General features: G+C 40.5%; 2 protein-coding genes across 3 annotated transcripts in view; one reads left to right on the forward strand and one right to left on the reverse strand.

The window, feature by feature from the left end:
- The first annotated feature begins 28 nt into the window (after positions 1-28).
- Positions 29-19,115, forward strand: COMMD5 (COMM domain containing 5). Of its 2 annotated transcripts, XM_084534816.1 has the most exons (7): positions 33-219; positions 2,482-2,642; positions 3,703-3,731; positions 7,636-7,686; positions 11,830-11,925; positions 13,543-13,618; positions 17,304-19,115. In XM_084534816.1, exons 1-7 carry the CDS (start codon positions 48-50, stop codon positions 17,403-17,405), a joined length of 687 nt encoding a protein of 228 aa, XP_084390942.1. In that variant the 5' UTR covers positions 33-47; the 3' UTR covers positions 17,406-19,115. The 2 variants fall into 2 exon arrangements, with proteins under 2 accessions (XP_084390943.1, XP_084390942.1); XM_084534817.1 differs by lacking the exon at positions 7,636-7,686 and having other exon boundaries at positions 29-219.
- Positions 16,059-19,718, reverse strand: part of KIAA1210 — a 105,679-nt gene continuing 102,019 nt past the window's right edge. The window contains exon 15 of the transcript XR_014697624.1: positions 16,059-17,001. The gene's annotated coding sequence lies outside the window, so the exon portion shown is untranslated. The remainder of the gene's footprint in view (positions 17,002-19,718) is intronic.

The raw sequence follows: 19,718 nt of genomic DNA on the forward strand, positions 1-19,718 counted from the left end.
CTGCGCCCCCTGGCGCGGCGGAGGGGCCCTGCCGGGGCGGCGCTGCCATGGCGGCGGCGGCGGTGGCGGCGGGGAAGGCGGCGGGCGCGGCCCACGGGCACGGCGAGGGACGCGGCGGCGGCGGCGGCTTCCTGGGGCCGCGGGTGCTCGCTGAGGTGGAGGCGATGGCGCGGGGCGTGCAGGAGGTGGGCCACGACACCTTCCGCCGCCTCCTCAGAGGTACGGCCGGGCCGGGGGGGGCTGCAGCCGTCCCGGTGCCGTCCCGGTGCCGTCCCTGCCACATAATCGCGGGGCGATCGGCGAAGCTGCCGGGAGCAAGGGGACGGGCTTGGGGCTCGCTGAGGGGAGATCAGGCTGCACGGCGCGGTGCGGGGCCGCCGCCCCTCTGTGCACGTTCCTCCTGCTAACTTTCGGGCTGTTTCATCGCTTCCGTCAATAAAGGCTTAAAACAGCTGGTAGTTGTCTTTTAAAAAAGATTTGTCTCCAAGAAGTGTTGCTATGCAGGGTCAGAAAGGGAAATCCTGAATGCAGGAAATCCTGGATGCATCGCTCCCTGCAACAACTGCAAGCAATAAAGCTACAGATAGGCAGCGAAATTTGGGACAGAAGTAAATACAGATGGGGAACCAGGTTTGCTGTCCTGTGCAGGGAGAATGGAGACAGAAAGGCTGCATGGGTGCCAGGAAACCTGACCGTCCCCTAAGCCCCGCCGTGGGTTTCGGTCACCCCCGGGGTGTGCAGTGAGTGCTGCCTGCCCTAGGGGGAGCACACAGCCCTCCGCCACTGCAGCCAGGCCGTGCAGGTTCACCAGTGCCCGCAGATGGGCTCCCAGGGCCCTGCAGAAGCATCCAGGAGCCTTCTGCTCTCGCTGGGCTGGGATTCACAGCCTGCAGGACAGCAGTGTGCCCTCCCAAGGACGGGCAGTATGAAGACGTGACAGATTTCAGCTGGCTGTGTCCAGATTGCGCTGGCACTTGCACCAAGTTGTCTTTTTGATGCTGTTGGAGTCAATTTATCACTGAATAATAACTAATATATTAAAAAAAAAAAAATGCTGTTTCATATGCCCACTCATTTAAAGACACAAAACCTGCATATAACAGTATCTGTAAGTGATGGTATCGTAGGCAGTGCTAAACTGCAAGTCTGTGGCCGCAGCATCCTGTAGGAGCAAGGGACTCTCAGCAGGGAGGCTCCGTTGGGACGAAGTGCTCTGCACGTGATCCAGTGAACAGGCCTCAGTGGTGATCTGTGTTTGGCTTTTCCGGTGAATTGAATCTTCTTCCTTTTTTTCAAAGGCAGTTTCTTTGTCTTAGAGCAGAGCCTTTTCCAGACAGTGTGGAAAGCTTGGTGCTAGCACCCTGTCCATCCTAGCTAACCACTGCCAAGTCTGCGCTGCAGATCGTGCTGTACACATTCAGCCAGCCACATGAGTGATCCAGGACTCACCACTGAATTTGATGTGCATGTAAAAATGAGAAAAGCAAAGAAAATTTTTCATGAATAAGAAGACAGCAGTCAGTGGAACCCACACAACACCAACAGGAAGGCTGACAGTTTACAACTTTTTTTTTTAACCATATTGTTAAACTAATCTCTTAGTCTTGGCTTTTGGTAAGACTTGATGGTCATTTTTAACTTCAGTGTTTTATTAACAGCACTGTATATGACACATTATAAAAGACTACTCTAATTCCTCAATCCTGCAATGGGATTGTGTCAGTAATGTCTTTTTTTAATCCACCATGGGGCTTCCTGTGGCTCCAGCAGTCCTTCGAGACCGATCAGAGTGCAGGACAGAGGCTGATGTGACAACAGAAATTTGTCATTTGTATAAGCCAGGTTGTATATGGAAAAAGAACGAATAACTGAGTGCTGGAAGGCTGAGATAAACTCAGAGAAGTTTCAAGTGTGTAATATTGCTGTGTGTTAACAGTCGTTTCCTTCAAAGCTTGAATAAATTGGCAGTTGTGCTAACTATAAGACTTGAAGGTTTAGTTTTGTGTTCTTGTTCATTTAATTGTTAGTCTCTGCTGATACTGCAAGACAAATTGTGAGAGATGTTAGAGAACAGTGTTGAATGGTTTACTCTGTAGTGCTTTCTTGTGTATCGCAGCTGTAGTTAAGCTGTAAGCAGACTGGATGTGAACAATGTTGATGATAGAAGCTCACGTCAGATGTGAACTCATGAGCAATGAACTTTTTTTTTTTCCATTATCCCATTGGAACCAAATTCCACAGTGAAATCATCTCCAATTTTAAAATGCAAAGGCTGAGTATGTTGAAGTTCTCTTGGTAAAGTGTTGCGAGACTGACCTTTGGTGGAAGATAATCAGATGTATTTACAGTTTGAGAGTTTGATACCAGGAAAAATGTCAGCACACTGAGTCAAGTACAATCACAGACATGCTTATGTTAATGTTCATGATCTCTGGGGCTTCCTCTTTCTAAAGGGATCTTGCGTTGCTTTCTTATTCACAGTCACCATTAATGCGTTGGAAGGAAAAGACTGCAAAGAATCTGTCAAGCTGATTGCAGAAAGCACTAATCTCTCAGAAGAGCAGCTTGCTTTCCTCATTTCTGGCATGTATACCCTTCTCCGAGAAGCTCTGAGACTCCCCTTATCGACTTTCAAACAAGAAGTAAGTTCTGGGCCTCGATAAGCTGACGTTGTATGAATTACCATCTAAACCCTGTTTACCAGAGCGGGGAGCTCCACACAGAAATGTTGATCCAAGTTAGAGCAGTCAAAAGAAACTGCTAGAAATGTAGAGGTTATTTTTCTTGTTGTGTAGATTTACAGAAAAAAAAATATTTAAGCTATGGGAAAGAGATTCTTCTGTCTTTTTCTGCTGCAGCATCTTGTTTACTGTGCATGTTTATTTTCACTCTTAAATTAAAACCCCAGAAGAAACCACTGCAAAATGTCATTTCTCTGCCATCGACTCTCTCCCTTACCCTGTGTGTTCACACATTTTGTTTACACGTACAGACAACTATGAGAAATTGTCTGTCTTCGTAATTCAGCTTAGAGGAAGGTGCGTGCTATGGCCAGAACAACATAGTGGGAACTGGGGGAAAGTGCTACTTGTGCTTACACTATGGATGTTCTTTGTGAATATGCATACACCTGCCATGGTTCCAATCCCTATTCCTTCTTCATAGCTATTTTCTTTGCTTTTTTGTTACCTTACACTTTTTCTTTTCTCATTTTATTTTTATGCAGATGAGCCACCTCTGACACCTCTCTCTAGTTTAAGAGACTGTTTTCATATCTCAAAACTTGCAGGAAACTCAGTGAAAATGTGCTTTTAATATGTAGAGCTTATCTTTTGCTGCTTCTTTCCTGTTGTCATAGTTTAAACAAGTTACTGCAAAGCACACATGAGAATAATGTCACATAACTACTCTAAAGAATAAGATATGTTACGGATAGCTATGTAAAAGAAATAGTAGGGATGCTGCTTTCAAAAATAAAGCTTTCCAAGAGATTTAGGCCTTTAGAAATAATTTCTCGCAACTTAATGGAACACTTTTGGAAATTCTTCTCAATATGTAATCTGTCATTTCAAAACTACTGGCACTTGAGACTAAAATTTTTGGGTGGGAAATACTAAGCAAGTAAGCAATATTAATTTATTTGATAAGAAATCAGTTGTCATGCCTACATCCTGTAAAATTTTACCTTTCTTGTCTTTCTAGGTTTTTAAGGAAGACCTAAAGGAGCTCAGGTATGCATGTTTTTTCCATCTGTTTTTTTTTTTTTTTTTTTTTTTCCACAACTTTTATGTAACTGCTACCCTAAATCAACTTTTTTACACAACAAACTTGGTATAGAAATTACCTGTAAATAACACACAATACATCTGTCGCCAAATGTCACATGAAGCCAAAGGAAAAAAACAGGTGTTGTGTAAGACTTGATTTAGCACTGAGCATGAGCAGTAAATTTCACATGCTGGGGAGATTGGTCTAATTTAGCCTGTAATGTAGGTTATGCAAATGTGAGTGACCTTCTCTTTGTCATCCCCACCTTGCCCTGCAATATGTTTTAACGTGTTTGGTAAGACAGCGATAACATTTCAGAAGCTAAGAAACTGCCCTACTTTTTTTTTCTTCTTTGAAAGGCCAATGATATAACATGCATGAAATCCTACCACCTTGTTCCGCTATGATCTCTCCTTCCAATTACCCTTCAAAGCATAACGTTTGTTACATTGACTACAGAGTCTGTTCAGAGTATCTCCGAATAGAAGTACATATCCTAAAAGCCAGACATCACATACTAATAATCTTTATAGGGTTTTCCCTGATTTCCATATCCAGTGGTAACAAGAGGATAACAGCAGTTTATGTTTTCATCTATAGAGAAACTCATGCACCAAGGCCCAAATGTTTTAAAATGTTAACTTCCTACAATTCTTTGCATTCTGATTACTACCTAGGAGATAAAGCTATGTTTCTAATTCTTTCTTTTCTCCTTATTTGTCCATTATCCTGCAAATCAGCTTCCTCCTCAGACTCTGTTCTGCAGAATCGTAAGCATAAGTTGCTTTACGAGCAACTTAAGGTTGTAAAAATTTGATGGATATCATCAGTGTCTAATTGGTGAGAAGTGTAATTGAGGCCATGGTGAAAGGTGCCTTGCTTGTTGATATAATTTTGTCTGCAGCTCAGTGCTAGAGTCTGCCCTTTCTTTTGTCTTGTGAGCTGAAATGCAAGCTGCTTCCTCTGGCACGTCACGGAGTTCACACCCAGGTTAAAGTAGGTCAGTAAGAAACTGATGACTTTCTTTTGACCCAGTGGGAGTTGGTGTATTTTGAGGTGCACACGGAATGCATTCAGTGTGATTAAGGAATAATGATGAACTCTAAAATCTCTGTGCCGAGTTCTTTTGGGGTGGATGAATATTCTTCTACTGAACAGTAGAGAAAGTAGGTATACAGGAGTGTCAGAAGTCACTGGCTGGGCTGGCTGTGTACACTGTGTCCAGAAATACAGGCTCCCGGGCCTCTGTCCTTGTCAGCTGACCGCACTTTAATGCCTTACTCTTTTGTATTTGTTCGCTTTTCTTACTTTATGGACTATTCATGGCCATATGAAGATGCTTTTTGGTCTGAATGATCTTTTCTCTCTCCTGTCTTGCTAAATCTTTTGTATTTTGTTGGTCTGGTTAATATGACTGACATAGCAACAATATTCAGGTAACTGCATTTGTGTTGCTTGCACTCACATGTTTTATGTGCTGCTCATCGTTGCTCATATGCTCCCATGATTCTCAGAGGTTATTTGAATTCTTCCAAACTTCCACCTCTGACAGTCTTTTTTTTCAAGTGAGTAGCTTTCCTTGCTTTGTGGATAAACTTTCAGAACAGCTCATTCTACTCCCAAGTTAGGGTACTCAGTAAATTTGTTAGCACCTTTGATTCCCATGGGAAATGTCATTTCCTATGTTTCCCAATGCAGTCGGGTCTGGTGGTGAAATACCTGCGTGATTTAAGGCACCTACTAATTACAGTCAGACATTTATCCTTTTGCATTGACTCCTGTGTGTCATCCTGTGATCATGTGCACAAAGAACACGTGTAAGTAGTTGAACAGCAATGTCATGGCATTATTGGCACCCAGTGTTTGGGCAAGTATTTTGGATTTTAAGCCAGAAATTTTGCTCATTTCCTTTTTTTTTTTTTCTTTGGTCATATCTTCTTTTAAGAGGATTGAGATCTGAGCCAGGTTACCTGTTTCAACTTCTCATGCATTCTATTCTGTTCCTTTCAGTGAAGCTGAAGATTGGCCTAGTTCCATCCACATAAAGTCTTGTAATTCTCAATTTCCTGGTGATGCAGCTGGTCTTGGCTTCTAGTTTTGTCAGAGACAGAGGCTGGGAGACATGCCCACTTGTGATTAATTAGATCGGTGCTACTGGTTTCACAGGGTTGTCATCCCATATCCCATATTTTTTTGGCTTGACTGGCTGGCTCAGTCAGTAAGAATAAAAATCACACTAAATTGTGAGTGCTATTTTCTCCTTCCCTTCTCTGTATGTTTGATGAGTTTATGGCTCGGGCCAATAACATGGGATTGAGACATCCCTCCACCTTCTTCCTTGCCCTTTGAGTCCCATCCTCAGAATGTTCCTTTGAAAACTGATTACCACCTGTAGCTCAGGCCTTAGCTGTGCCATGTTCTGTGTCCGATCTGCTTAGGATGTGACTGGTCTAGTGTAAGCTGCTTGAGCCAGGAACAGAATTTGCAGCAAAATCACTAACTGCATAACAAAAATAATGCAGGCTCCAAGGTAGCAGTAATGCTTCTATTTTAGTAACATGTGCTCTTACGTTCAAGTAAGTGTTGTGATAGTTATCATAATAATCATCTTACAACCCCCTTTCTCCAGCCATTCCACTATGTAGAGAGGCTATTTGGTCATCATCAGCATGGATTAATGATATGTTTGCACAGATAGTGTAGGTAATGTTTGCAGAAGTTGCCTTCTCTCTTCTGTTCTGAAAGACACGTGCAGCTGGAAATCACTGTCTAGTCCCTCCTCCTCAATTTCCAGCTTGCCTCAGATAACTAGCTTACTAATACTACTATATGCAGTTTTATCCAAGTACCATTTTAAAACATGTTTCAACCCCACTTCTTCCTTTAAGGATTCAAACTCTAATAACTGCCATTTCATTTTCCCACTGTGTGAGTTGATGAGTTGATTTTTTTCCCATCATCAGACACTATAAGCCCTTTAGGACAGGTAACTTCTTTGTTTGCTTTGTCTTTGATAGACTGCTGTGTATCTCAAGGGATTGGTGAGTAATGTCTCAGGGCACTGATTCATGTTGAATGTTGGATTTAAGCGTGGCAGCTGAAACAGTTACTTCTTCCACTTGTTCAACTTGCCTCGCTGTAGGAGGTTACTGTCCCCATGGCAAAGGCAGCTGAATGGATAGTGTTTGCTCTGCAGTCTTTGCAGTTCATGGCCTGATACATTGAACTGAAAATCAACAGCAGCTTGTTTGTAAAGCAGCAGCAGCATCGGGGGAATGGTGAAGTGGTGGAGAGGCAAAAGGCAGATGGAGTGTGAATTATTATATTCAACTTGTTCTTAAAGTCCCAATAAATTTATGCTTGTCTTCCTCATGTTAAGTACACTCCTTTTGTAAGTACTCTTAGCTACAAGGACCTCTATTTTTACTTTTGAGGGAACAAGTCACTCTATCTTGTTTCCATTACACTTCAAGGTGAAAGTGAAACGTAAACGTATAGGTTTGGGATTTTTTAAAGCATTCATTGATGGTCTGACTTCTACACTTGTCAGAGTGATCAGCAAAACTTTTCTTTAATGAGAGAAGTTAGGCAAATATGGGGTTCTTTTGAAACTAACTTACAATTCTTTGTAGGACAGGAGGATGTAGTACAGCTTTTAGGGTTCTTGTAAAAACGGTGGCTGTTATTCCGAGAGCCTAGACTGAATCAATACTGAAGTGCTTACATAAGAACTGATGGCAATTTTAAGCAATGGAAGATGGAAAATGTTGACACTGTATTTGTGTTCTGCAATAGTTATTTTGTAGCTAAGCCCATTTATTTGTGGTTACAAAACACTTGACTGTTCTGTATTGCTCTTTCTTTAAGGATACCAGAAGAGTTCATCACGGACTTTTCCAGTGTTGTCTTTGGTAACAGGTTAGTATTTTCATGTATCATGCACTGGGCAACCCTGCTGGTTGACCAAGTCCCAGACCTGTTGAAGAAACAGCAATTCATGAGAACAAGATTTGCACAGTTATTTTGATTCTGTATGAACTTCTGTCCATCAGGTGTGGCAGTAAATAGCTTTCCTGGCATTTTTGTGATCATTGCCAGTCAATTTTTTATAATGTTCTATATCCTATGTAAGGTGCATCGATACCTACAGATGAAAAATACAGTGCAGAATTAAGTGATTTTATCATCATTATCATTGCAAGTTAGAGCAAAAGTGAAAGACTTGCCTTGTTGACAGGAAAGCTACAAGCAGCCTTTTAAATGCTGTGGCTTGTGGAAGCTTTCTCAGATAGCATTTAATCAAGTGATAACGTACGGCTGAATTCACACTGGGCGCCTTGATGATACATACCAGATAGCAACTGCTCTACTACCTGTTATTCATTTCACCAAGCAATATACCTCATTAGCTTCAGATGGTGTACTAATCAAAAAGTTTCTTAAAAGGCTCTCTCTGCTGTTCCTTTTAGGACTTTCTTTTTGTTTTTCTGTACAGTTCTCTACTCAAACATATCTGTCTTCTTCTATATGTGGAAACTGCTTGATCTCAGTGCATATGCAAAGCTTTCCTCCTTGAGCGGTGAGGCAAATTTAACATTCTTAATTCTGTGTCCCCAGATCACTGACCTAGAGCTGCTTCACATATTCTTCATGGAATACTGATAGTTTTAGTTGTGGGATTTCAGTTACCCTTGCAAGGGTCTGAATGCTGCTACCAAAATTCAAAATATTTTTCATTTCTTTGCTCAAGATCTTGGCTTAAAAGTTACGGTTCTTGGAGTAAAAATAAATTCAGCCTTCTCATCTTTTCTCTGCTATTCTGTTTGAATTATAGGTGTTAAAGAATGCAAAATTCATGGTTGCAAAGTGGAAATATTGTTTGCAGTGGAGAAAAGATAAATTTAGATGTCATTTGAAGCATGCATGATTGTCTGTTTTCTACTGTGAAATCACGATGCTGGAAAATTTAGCTTTTTCTCATTTCAAAAGCTGTGATTATCCAGTGTAATCTTGCTCTGTGTTTTGAGACCAGAGAAGAGCACCTTGGATCTGATTTCTAGACAGATCTGCTTTTATCATCTTAAATGTAGCACTGAATCATACATATGCTTATTGAGTTGTAAATACATATGATTGTGATGGTAAGAGAAGGATCAGCATCTGATCAAAAATTCAGCATGAGCTAGATAACCCAGAAAAATCAATTTCAGAGGTTTTTAATACTTTTCCTGCCATCTTATCCTATTTTCGCCATTTTGTTCATTGAACAACTCTGAAGTGCTGGAAATTTAACATTCTTAATTCTGTGTCCCCATAGTTCCGTCAAACTACAGAGACTGAAAGGGAAGAGAAATTTGGCATGCTGGCGCCATAAAATAACTGCAAGAAAATAAAACTTTTTTTTTTTTTCAAGGGAAAGCATAGCCATATTTTGTCCCTCTTTGAATATTTATAGTAAATGTACTGTGTTTTTTTTTAATAGCATAGCTTTAGTTTCTACCACGAGTGGGCATTCTGCATGCCGTCTGACAGTGTTTGACACATACCAGTTTATACTTTTCTCCCAGTTCAGTGGCCTGCTAGGCTACGTTGTTATCTGCATCTGAAACCATCCCAAATTTGTCTTCAGTTTTGATACTGTTAGGTCTGTTGCTGCTCCAAATTCTCTAACATTCCCTCTTCAATTGCTCTGCCGCAACCTTTGGCAGGTGACATTCTTGTCAGCAGGTGTATCAGCCTTCCCAAGTGTAATTTGGATGTTCTCTAATTGATCCATATTGCTTTACTCTTTCTAACTTCTGTCTTATGCATTATGTGCTGACAGTATATTGCAGCTGTTGGCACAGAGAGTTTCTGAAATGTAATTATATTCCTTTGGTGTTGGATACAAGGTTCATTGAGTTTCTTCTGCTCCATTTTGTTCTTCCTCTTAGAAACCGATAGCTTGATGTAGGGCCTATATAATTTCTGTATGTATGTTGGCCACTATGTGCATTCCGTCATCCTTACAGGATTCTTTCAGTTCAGTTGTGATCCTGTCCAAGCTGGAAGGGTGCTGACAGAAGCTGAAACTGAGCTATAAAAGTTGTGAGTCTTTCTGAGGAAATGGTATTGAAGTACAGTCGAGTTTAGCCACAGAATTGACATAATGATATTGAGAAATGTCATCTCTGTCTGGACATCACTGATTTTTCCCATCACTGCTAACTAGAACACCTTCCTGTCATCCCTGCTCATTATTTGCCCAAAATGCCGGTGTTGCACTGAATGAACTGTCCTCCACTGAAGGAAGCGGCAGCAGTCTGGCTATTTTTAGGCAGTCCCCAAATTAAGCAATACTCTGGCAGCAACTCACCACTGAGGGAAAGGCCTGTTCTTATTGTCTAATCCTGCTAATGACCATTCCAGACTGGCTCCTGACGGTTGCACCCAGCTGTGGTGACCTACTTCTAGTAGTAGTACAGTGAGTAAGGACCAGCTGATCTCTTTTCTCTGCTTGTTACTTTGCCATACTATTAGGGATGTGTGTCACTTCTGCCCAGAACTCCCCAAAAAAAGGATAAATTCTTTCTTATGTAGCAAAAGCACTATGCAAGAGTATTAGAGGATTTTAGCCTGTCTGTGTTTTGTACCTTATCAAATCACTAATCTTTCTCGGCAGTTTCTAAAGGCACCAGCTAACTTGCACACAAGAGGCTGAGTAGGGATGTTAGACTATCATTCCTACAGTCCTTGATTTGTTCAGAGAGGATTCCTTTCTGATGTAAAGACTGTAATTAGATTATGTCTAGCACCATGGATAAAGGATGTAACGTTTCTTATCCTGCCCTTAGCTGGAGTAGCTTTGAAATGTACTGTAAATAACTGCCAGAGACATGGGATGCTTAACAAAAAAAAGCAAAGAAAAAAATAAACCTATTTGGTAAGTAACACACAGGTCCAGACTAGCTCCCTAATGGACCAGTGGAATGATCTCATTCTGAAAGCATTTCTCTATGTATAGCTAAAAATGGATGGTTGTTATGTCTTTGTATCAGATTTGGCTTGTTTACTTACCCAGAGCTTAAGATGCTATTAAAATTTTAAAGACTGTCAACCGTCTGAAGTTTAATCAATGTCAACTGTATTTCCTCCCAGAAATAAACTGAGGCTTAATGAGCCTGATTCTTCCTGCAATGAGTAATAAAGGCAGGCTGGGCTTTCTTAAACACTAGTCTAGACAAAAGTCATGAAGGTGGTGCTGGGGCTGGCAGCGAACATCACATGAGGAATTTGGAATTTGTAAAGCATCCTGGATTAGTAAGAACCACTGTATGGTTTTTATTTTTAAGGTATGCTCCAGAGTACACACTAATATCATTAGTTTTAAAGCACTGCTGCTAGCTAATTCTAGATGCTTTCTGCTGAAGGAGCACAGTGAGCTTATTCCAACTTTCTGGCTTGAGAAGGCATCTGTCTTCTGTTCCTGCATGGAGATTTATTTCCAGATCCCTTTCCATACCTCTTAGAGTTGCATGAGAATTGAAATAATAGATACGCCAGCCACCATGATGACTCTTACTAAACTCTATAATGACCTGACTTTACTGGAATTACACGGAGTAGCTTTGTCTCTCTCTCTCTTATTGTTTTAATAAGAAAAAAACAAACAGTGATGATATTTAAGCACAGGAAAATGGCTAATCTGAGCACAGCCATCTCAAATACACAAAACCACCCATTCAAACCTCTTGGGACACCTGTGCAGGTGACTGAGCACTGGAACAGGTTGCCCAGAGAGGCTGTGGAATCTCCCTCCTTGGAGGTACTCAAAATCTGTCTGAACGTGGTTCTGACCAACCTGCTGTAAGTAGTTCTGCTTGAGCAGGGGGTTAGACCAGATGACCTCCAGAGGTCCCTTCCAACCTCAACAACTCTGTGCCACCTCTCTAAATGAGTATAAATGGACAAGAGAAACAAGTTCCAGACAGGTTTGTTCTGGGGAGTCTTATTTTACTTTCAGATATATTGTTGCTTTTACGAATTTGCATTGCAGTCTCCTGTTTCTGATTTACTCTGTAGGCGTCCTGTTTCTGAAGGCACAGCTCTGATACAAGGAAGTAGGCTGCCAAATGTCCAGGACTTCAAGTGGAGAGTGGATGTAGCTATATCCACAAGGTAAAAAAAGAGAACCCTGCATGACCACAGGAAAGATCTGTCCAAGGTTAAACTGACTTCTTGTGCTGCTTAAAATGTTAATAGTGTTAAAAGGTATCTTGCTGTTAGGGATTTGCATGTAGCATGAAATGGCAAGATAAGGAGGGAATGTTTTGACCAGTGTGTAAGTCAGTTTATATACAAAAGGTTATTGCTATTATGCAGACTTGCCAACAGGCTACTGTCTCTATCTTCTACTAATATTTTTTGATGCTGCGTATTTGTTACAAGCTCTAAAACTTGTGTGCTAGAAACATTTGACTCCAAGTTTGAGTCTCTCTTTTAATATTTTAAAACTTGATGGAGCTGATAAAACTCTGGTTCTCACTGATGATGGAAGCAGTTAGATGGATTGAGCCTCAAGCAGCCAGCCAAGCTCTCAGTTGCGCTGGAGTATGGGATGAAAATTGTCTCTTCAGTTCTCAAGTAGACTCTCATTTGTGTGTAGCACGCGTTAAATAAAAGGACTTATCATAACTCTCAAGTCTGCTGTAGACTCGACAGAGAGGCTTCAGAACAGCAGTGTCACACTGCCATAGTTATGCAACTGGTCATCGATCTGCCTGCTAGCTCCTTTCACAAAACAGGAATAAAGGCCTTTGTGATCATCCTGTCGGTGCCTGCAGTGAACAGCTTCTTGCCATCTGCCATGGCATAGGCAGCTAGGGGATGAATCTTTGGCTAGAGCCGAAGAGTCTTTCTGAAGCCAAGGAAAAAGGCTCCTAAGTGGAAATTCTGATGGCCACGAGCTTCTAGTTCAAGTGGCTCTCAGATGAGCAGTGCTGTAAGCCCCACACAGGTATCATGATGCAGAAAAATCTGCACCTATAAGAGAACAAAACGTACAGATAAACGTCCTCAGGCACAATGCTTGCAAGCTGCAGGCAAATCCTGTGATTGCTTTCCAAACAACACAGGAGCGAAGCATTATCCTTTTCTATTTTCCTTCCTCTTATTTTCCTTTCCTGTCAACCTCCCCTTGGGAATTCTTGTTTATCATCCAGCAACAGCCTCTGTGAAGAGGCATGGCTTCTGGCTGTAATGCCTGTCAGTACCTGAGCAGGTTTTGGCAGGATCTGTTGATGGAAGCTGCACAAGAATGACTCATTTCCCCTCATTGGGTCATCAAGTAAAATAAAGAGCAACCCACAAATTTAGGATGGAGACTGGGAGAACTTATTTCCCCAAATGAGACAACAATTGAAATTACGAAGGGATGGAAATGGTTAATGCAACATAGGAAAATGCACAAAAAAAAGTGTGCATTAGTGCTAGCAGTAGCTGGTCAGCTCTTATCCCTATCACAGTTCCACTAAACTGACAGTTATGTAAAATGAAAATGCTCCTAAGCTTGCCATTAAACTATTGACGTTTTTTTAGTCTCAATACTGAGGTAAATTGGAGAGCCTTCTGTGTTTATGAGTTTCCAACCAGCCAGGTACGTGACTCTGTAATAGAAATTACTCATGTGTTCTATGTAAAGCCTGTATGAACATCTTAAATGGTTAGCCTACAATGCTATACTCGTCATGCTGCTGCTGTCTATTGTTGTAGTGCTAATAATGTAAATAATTTCAGTTCACTGGCCCGTGCACTTCAACCATCCATTTTAATGCTGATGAAGCTTTCAGATGGGACAGCTCATCGCTTTGAAGTAAGTCTGATTGCCGCAATAAATAGAAAAGAAACCACTTAAAGTTCTTTTTAGAAAGCTGAATTACTATTTAAAACCTTAAAGCTTTTGTAAACAATGCATTGTTGTTTGTTGGTTTGTTCTTTCCTCCATGTTCGGTGTTACCACATACAACACATAACTGAATGCCAACTAAAATCATTTTGTACCTTGTTCCTACTCAAATTTTGCTGCAAATTCGTTTGGTAGAAGAATGTTATACTGAAAAGCACTTTTGCATAATACCTGGTTTGGTTAAAAATTACAGTTTAGATATCAACTCTAACCTTCAGACCTGATGATGGCTTTTGAGAGGAGAAAAATTAGTGTGTAGTTTATATAATATATGGTGCACTACTAAACCTCCTACCTGGTGAAACATTCTCTTCTGTGGCAGAGGTAGTCTTGTTTTCTTCAGATCTTGCTGCTAGAAAGTGAAAAAACTTCTTTGCTTTTTACCTCAGAATTAGTCAGTGGCAGCATTTATGACTCTGTACGTAATTGCTTGCCAGAAAATGGCATAAACCCTTCCATAATTCTAACCTTTGAAAAGGAATGCTATTTGTTCTATAAATAACGTGGTAGTGCATGCAGGATTTCAGTGCACAACAGGCGTTGTTACATTTGAACTCTTTAAAGATTTTGGCTTCAGTTCATGCATTAGTAGTAGTCTGGAGGAAGCACCAAAGCACAGAGGGCTGAAAGAGGTGGAGTGGTATCAGTGTTACGTTTCGCCAGAAGACAGCTGTTGAGGAAGGCATAAATTTTGTGCTACATTGCAAAGTGTTGGGGTGTCACTTCACAGAAGGTCAAATTCACTTCTCTGTGGATAGTCCTTCTTAGAGCAGCCTGTAGCCCTGACTGAGGTCTTCCATGGAACTTAAGTGATGCCAGGGACTTCAGGTTAACTCTTTACAGCATGGTGAATTTCACTTAAGAGAATAAAAACTAGCATGTACTCTTAACTGTTTTGATTTGGGTCTTTGTTTCTGTTTAATGTCAAGTCTTGATGGCATGATTCGTGGGGTGTTTTGGTTTGGGAAATTTTTGTTGTTCTGGTTTGATTTTGTTGTTGTTTTGTTTGTTTAAGTCTGCAGAAGACACATTGCTGGAGCTATTCTGCAGTGGGGATGTGCTGCTATGCCTGTCCAGTGCATGCAGAAGCACAGATAGCTGATAGCAAACAGTATGCCTTCCTCTTAAAATCAGCATTTTGCTGCTGCTTAGACCTGAATACCAAAGATCTGTCTGTAAACACGATTTCTGTATCTGATGAGCGGTCTTCACACAGACACTTTTTGAGATAAACTTGTGTTTTGATTTGATACCATATGCAAGTAAACACAGTCCTCACCTCTTCAGTTTCCTTTCATTCCAACATGTACTGAATGTCCCCTTAACTAACAGGGCTTATGTAAGGTGATAAGTCCCAAAGATAATTCCATTATGAACAATTTTAAAATGTACATGCCAGAGGGAGAAGTTGCACTGTTTGGTCTCCTGTTTTTTGTTTTTGTTTTGTTTTTTTCTTTGGGCTTTTTTTTTTTTTTTTTTTGTCTAAGCACACTAGTTTCTGATTTCAAGTTTTCATTTCAAGTTTCGTGGTATATATGTCAAAAATGCATTTTATACATTTCTGATACATATGGGAATTGTAAATCAGATGCTGGATTCCTGTCACATAATTGATATCTGTGCTACAGTGGGTAGGATGACAAAGGAGTCTGTGCCTTCAGTGTAGACAAAGTAAAGCAAATTAGCCAGTGCTCTGCAGAGCAGCCTGGGACTGTACCCACGCAAGCACATCTGTCCCACCAGTCTGTGCCTGTGTTCAGATGCATTCTCAGAAGGGTCTTAAATGCACTAAATAGACTTCCATCCATTTGGCTTGAAATGTTAAAGGAAAATCCGTTAGTCTTCTGCCTTCTCCCGCTCCTCCAAATGATGAATCTCATGCAATGAAATAACGACCATGGGCACCATTGGTGCCTGATCCACAGAGAGCAGACATTGCCCTTCCATAACCTGATTTTACCTCTTGGCCTTTGAAAAGCTGATCTCCTTAACTTGGAAGCTTGTGCATAAACAAATGCCTGCTGTCCACTTGTCCAGTTAGTTTTGCAGCATTTACAATGCTGAATTGCAGCACATAGCTTTTGCTGTCTAAGGCTGTCCTCTTTTTGAAGATGTTATCTCATTAGCTTCATAATAGGCTCATTTATGAAATTTACTGACTGTAAACTTGCAGTCAGTGTAGACAACCATAAGGCCTCTTCTGTGTTTGAGCAGTTAGTCACCATTAATCCCTTGTAAAACTGCATTTTAACCAGGACTAGGTGGCAAGATAAGGAAATACACTATTCAGTTTGAATGTAAAGCTGTTGTCTGCTCATTAGTTAAATAGTCTTTTTGTGGTAATACCCCATAAGTGACACTATAATTCTTTCGACTCCTCTCTACCACCTCATGTCTTTATCATCTGATGCAAGTGTTTAGCTGAGTTAATCTGGAACTCAAGGCCTCTTGTTTTGGATGTGCTATTTGCAAACTGAAGATATATCAAGACCCACATAAAAGTCCAGGCTCAAAGAATTTGGATTTGAGACCTGTAAGAACCTTGGAAGTCACGTTCATGTAGTAGTTGCTTCAAAGAAGATTAAATCTAGTTTGATCTTCTGTTCTCTGCTAGTTGGCACCCACAAAACCCCATCAATTTGGCATATCAAGATAACAGGAAAGTTGAGTCTGAGATACAACACATCTGAAAACGTCTGGTATAGAATCGAGGAGTTGTAACTACAACATAACTGGATTTTTATACCCTGAGCATTGCCTCACACAGCTCTTGGATCATTTCAAAAGGAAATTCACCCAAATAATCAGAATTGTTATGGTTGTGACCATGCTGTAAATATAACTTTGTGGAGAGGGTGACAGGGCAGCACCTGTTTGCGTAGGTTAATTATTTTGAATTTAATTAACTACTTTGAAAATTTTAACCTCACAGTGAAAGAGGAATTTGATGGCCACAGTTCTTTCGTTGACACGTTGCTATAGCCTGAAAAAGTATATGGTCTGCTGTTCCCTTCTGACTTTGACAGCAGTGGAGACTTGGGGCAGGTCCTTAGTTAACTTAGCAAATGTTTTTTGTGCATGGTTTTCTGTGCTGCTTTACTACACTGATCCAGTTCCATAAGTTGATGGTGAAGAGATTTTTAACGACAAATTTTTCTTCTTTATGAAAAAAATTCTCACCCAGTAGTAGCCCTTGCCTGCTTTCAGCAATGTATATTAGTTCACAGTCTTCTTTGCTCTTGAGGTTGCTGCTGAATCTCTTTCTTGGTTAGAGGCTTGATTCCTTTCTCCTGCAAATTTGGACAAGGAAAATATCTGGAATATTTCCTTTCTCACATCATATAGTATAGAAAACGTACTGTGTAGGTGTTATTTGATTTTTTTTTCTGCTCTTCTCTTTATAAAAAGAGGAATTATAAAAGATGATTTATTTGAATTAATTTTATTAACCTCAAATCCTTTGTCTTAAGTCTAAATAAAAAAAAAGCTGAGAGATTGGGCTTCTGCTGTGGAATGTTCCCTATCCATAGGCATGCCCTATGCAAAGTTCCTAACCTGAGTCACATTTTCTAACCTAAGTGTTCTGTTTCAGGTGCCAGTCGCAAAGTTTCAGGAGCTGAGATACAATGTTGCCCTTATACTGAAGGAAATGAATGATTTGGAGAAAAGAAGCATATTGAAGATACAGGACTGAACATTTCTAAATCAAGAGTTTACAGAACAGATCCGAAATCCTCAGTGAATTTCGTGAATGGTAAAGCAGAGGACCATCACCACTTTGCCTGTCTGAAGTGCAATGTAGCATTTATGTCAGTTGTAAATATTTTTTCAATTCAAGTGTTAAAAGCACAAGCTCTTTTCTTAAGACTTAAAAACAAAAAATATATTGATGGAAAAAGTATAATCCTATTTGTGACCATTTTTGCATGATTCATCAAAACATTTTTAAATAACTGTCTTAATAGATGTAAGAACCATTTCTTCCTGATTATGATTCATCACTCTAATTATTTTTGAAAGCCTGCTCCCAGAAGCCCCATCAATGTGTATCAGAAGAAAGCCCTGCAATGTCTCAAATAAAAAAAAAAATTAAAATAATAAAAAAAAAGCAACCCACTGCTGTGCTGTAGTACAACAAATGTGAAATTGATTTAGTTTGGCATAAGTAAAATTACTGTCTGCCTTCTTGGTGACTCAGGTATAGGTACAGATATTTAAAAGCTAATTTTGAAGAAAATTGTAAGCCTGGGGACCAAGAAAGAAGTATGGATTGAACTTCTAAAACTAATTCCATGGAACTGAAGAAGTGGAAGGTGCAATGCAAGTCTGCCAGGTTGACAAGTATGGGACAAACAGTAGTAATCTCTCTAAGTGGGAATGCCTGCCTTAGCTCATGCATTTCCTGTCTTCAATGTGAACTGAATCGTCTGACTCATTACAGGGCAGAAACCTCTGGCCTGAGATGGTAGCAAACAGCAGAAGACAGCAGCATGGTAGACCACTACAGCTGATATACTCGTTAGTAGTGCAAGTCAGAACACAGGATGAGGATGAAGGTGACAGGTACGAGGATATTCAAGCACCCAAGTCAAAAAAACAGTTAAGCACAGGCTGAAGGTTCTTTTGCCCCATGCGTAAAGCTTTGAGGAATTCTGTTAATTTGAAGCATATGTTTGAAGTCTCATTTAAACTCAAGGGGACCACAAATATTACCGGAAGGGTTTTGCCAAGAAGGGATGCATTCCTGAATCAGTGGCTGAAAGTTTTCCCCCAGGAGCAAAGACATGAAGGCTGAGCAACAGCCAAACAGCAGAGCTGATGGGCCCTACAAATACAGGATTTATCCGGCTGTCAGAGGTAATCTAGAACACATATGCTGCTACCAGTGTTGAGCAATGGCTTAACCTAGCTGCTTGCTGGGTTTCTATATAAGTGGTGCCACCCATACTTCTCCTTCCCATGTTGTGTGAGTGTAGAACTCACCTTTATCACCCTCATTCCTTGCAGAAAACTACTGAAATTAAAATTATGGATCTGGGAGGCCTTTTACACTTCAACAGGTGTTTGCAGGAAAGGACGAGTTGGTCTTGGATTTTAAGAATCACAACAGGCATAAAACTTCAGTGTTACACTTTTTAAGAGGAGACTTGTTTGGTGGCAGTCCATACCAATCTACAGACAGATGAATAGCTGCAAGACAAAGCTTTTCAAACCTATGCATGAAAGCGTCCTGTAGTTTCAAGTAATAAACTGGTCAGCCATGATTTTTAACTGTTAAAAAGCTGCATGTCCTATTTGCTCTTTGTAGGGGACCCATCAACTTACAGTATGGTTTGATCCATATTATTAACTATTATGTTTAGCTCACAGCAAAGCAAATAAAAATTAGCTTCTCTAACTTCAAGAGGTCTGTACATTGCATTAATTTGATGTTTTGGTTTTGCTTTGTGAAGTTTGTTCATCTTACTGGAATTCCATTATCACAAAGTGTGAAACAAAACATATGTTCTTATGTTCCTTGTTATAACTTTTCCCTTCTAAATGTTTATCTTTATGTGGTTTTGAGCTGGAAAGGTATCTCAGCTGAGACCATTAATGAAGCCTTTTGTGACAAATGGAACACTGCATGGGTGTCTAACATCTTCTGTTGCTCAAGACATTTTTCACTGGTCAGCATAGAAGAATCCATAAATATGCTTACCTTCGAGACAGAACGTATTCATTCAGTGGTTATGTAACAGCAGGTGCATGTGTTTCCCAGAAATGGAAGGGCTTCCTGACTATTTTCCACGTGTTCTCTGGAAGGGCTAATGGACCTCTTAGTCTCAGGTTGACACACATTAAGCATCGTGTTACTGTTATTGGTGGTTTACTGTGCACACTGACAGGAGCTTAAACACTTGGGTTTTTATTTCTTACTTGCAAAAAGAGTTCATTTGGGCTCTGCTTTTGACAGATAAGCTTTTCAGTAAAACAGTTCAGTTTTCACCAAAATGGCTAGTGGGAA

Source organism: Aythya ferina, assembly GCF_964211825.1.
Source record: "Aythya ferina genome assembly, chromosome: 13".
In the NCBI taxonomy this organism is placed as follows: Eukaryota; Metazoa; Chordata; class Aves; order Anseriformes; family Anatidae; genus Aythya; species Aythya ferina.

Coding starts and splice junctions, on each gene's coding strand:
- COMMD5 (XM_084534816.1), top strand. CDS start 48: ATGGCGGCGGCGGCGGTGGCGGCGGGGAAGGCGGCGGGCGCGGCCCAC. Junction 2,643..3,702: donor TATCGACTTTCAAACAAGAA/GTAAGTTCTGGG, acceptor TTGTCTTTCTAG/GTTTTTAAGGAAGACCTAAA. Junction 13,619..17,303: donor GGACAGCTCATCGCTTTGAA/GTAAGTCTGATT, acceptor GTTCTGTTTCAG/GTGCCAGTCGCAAAGTTTCA.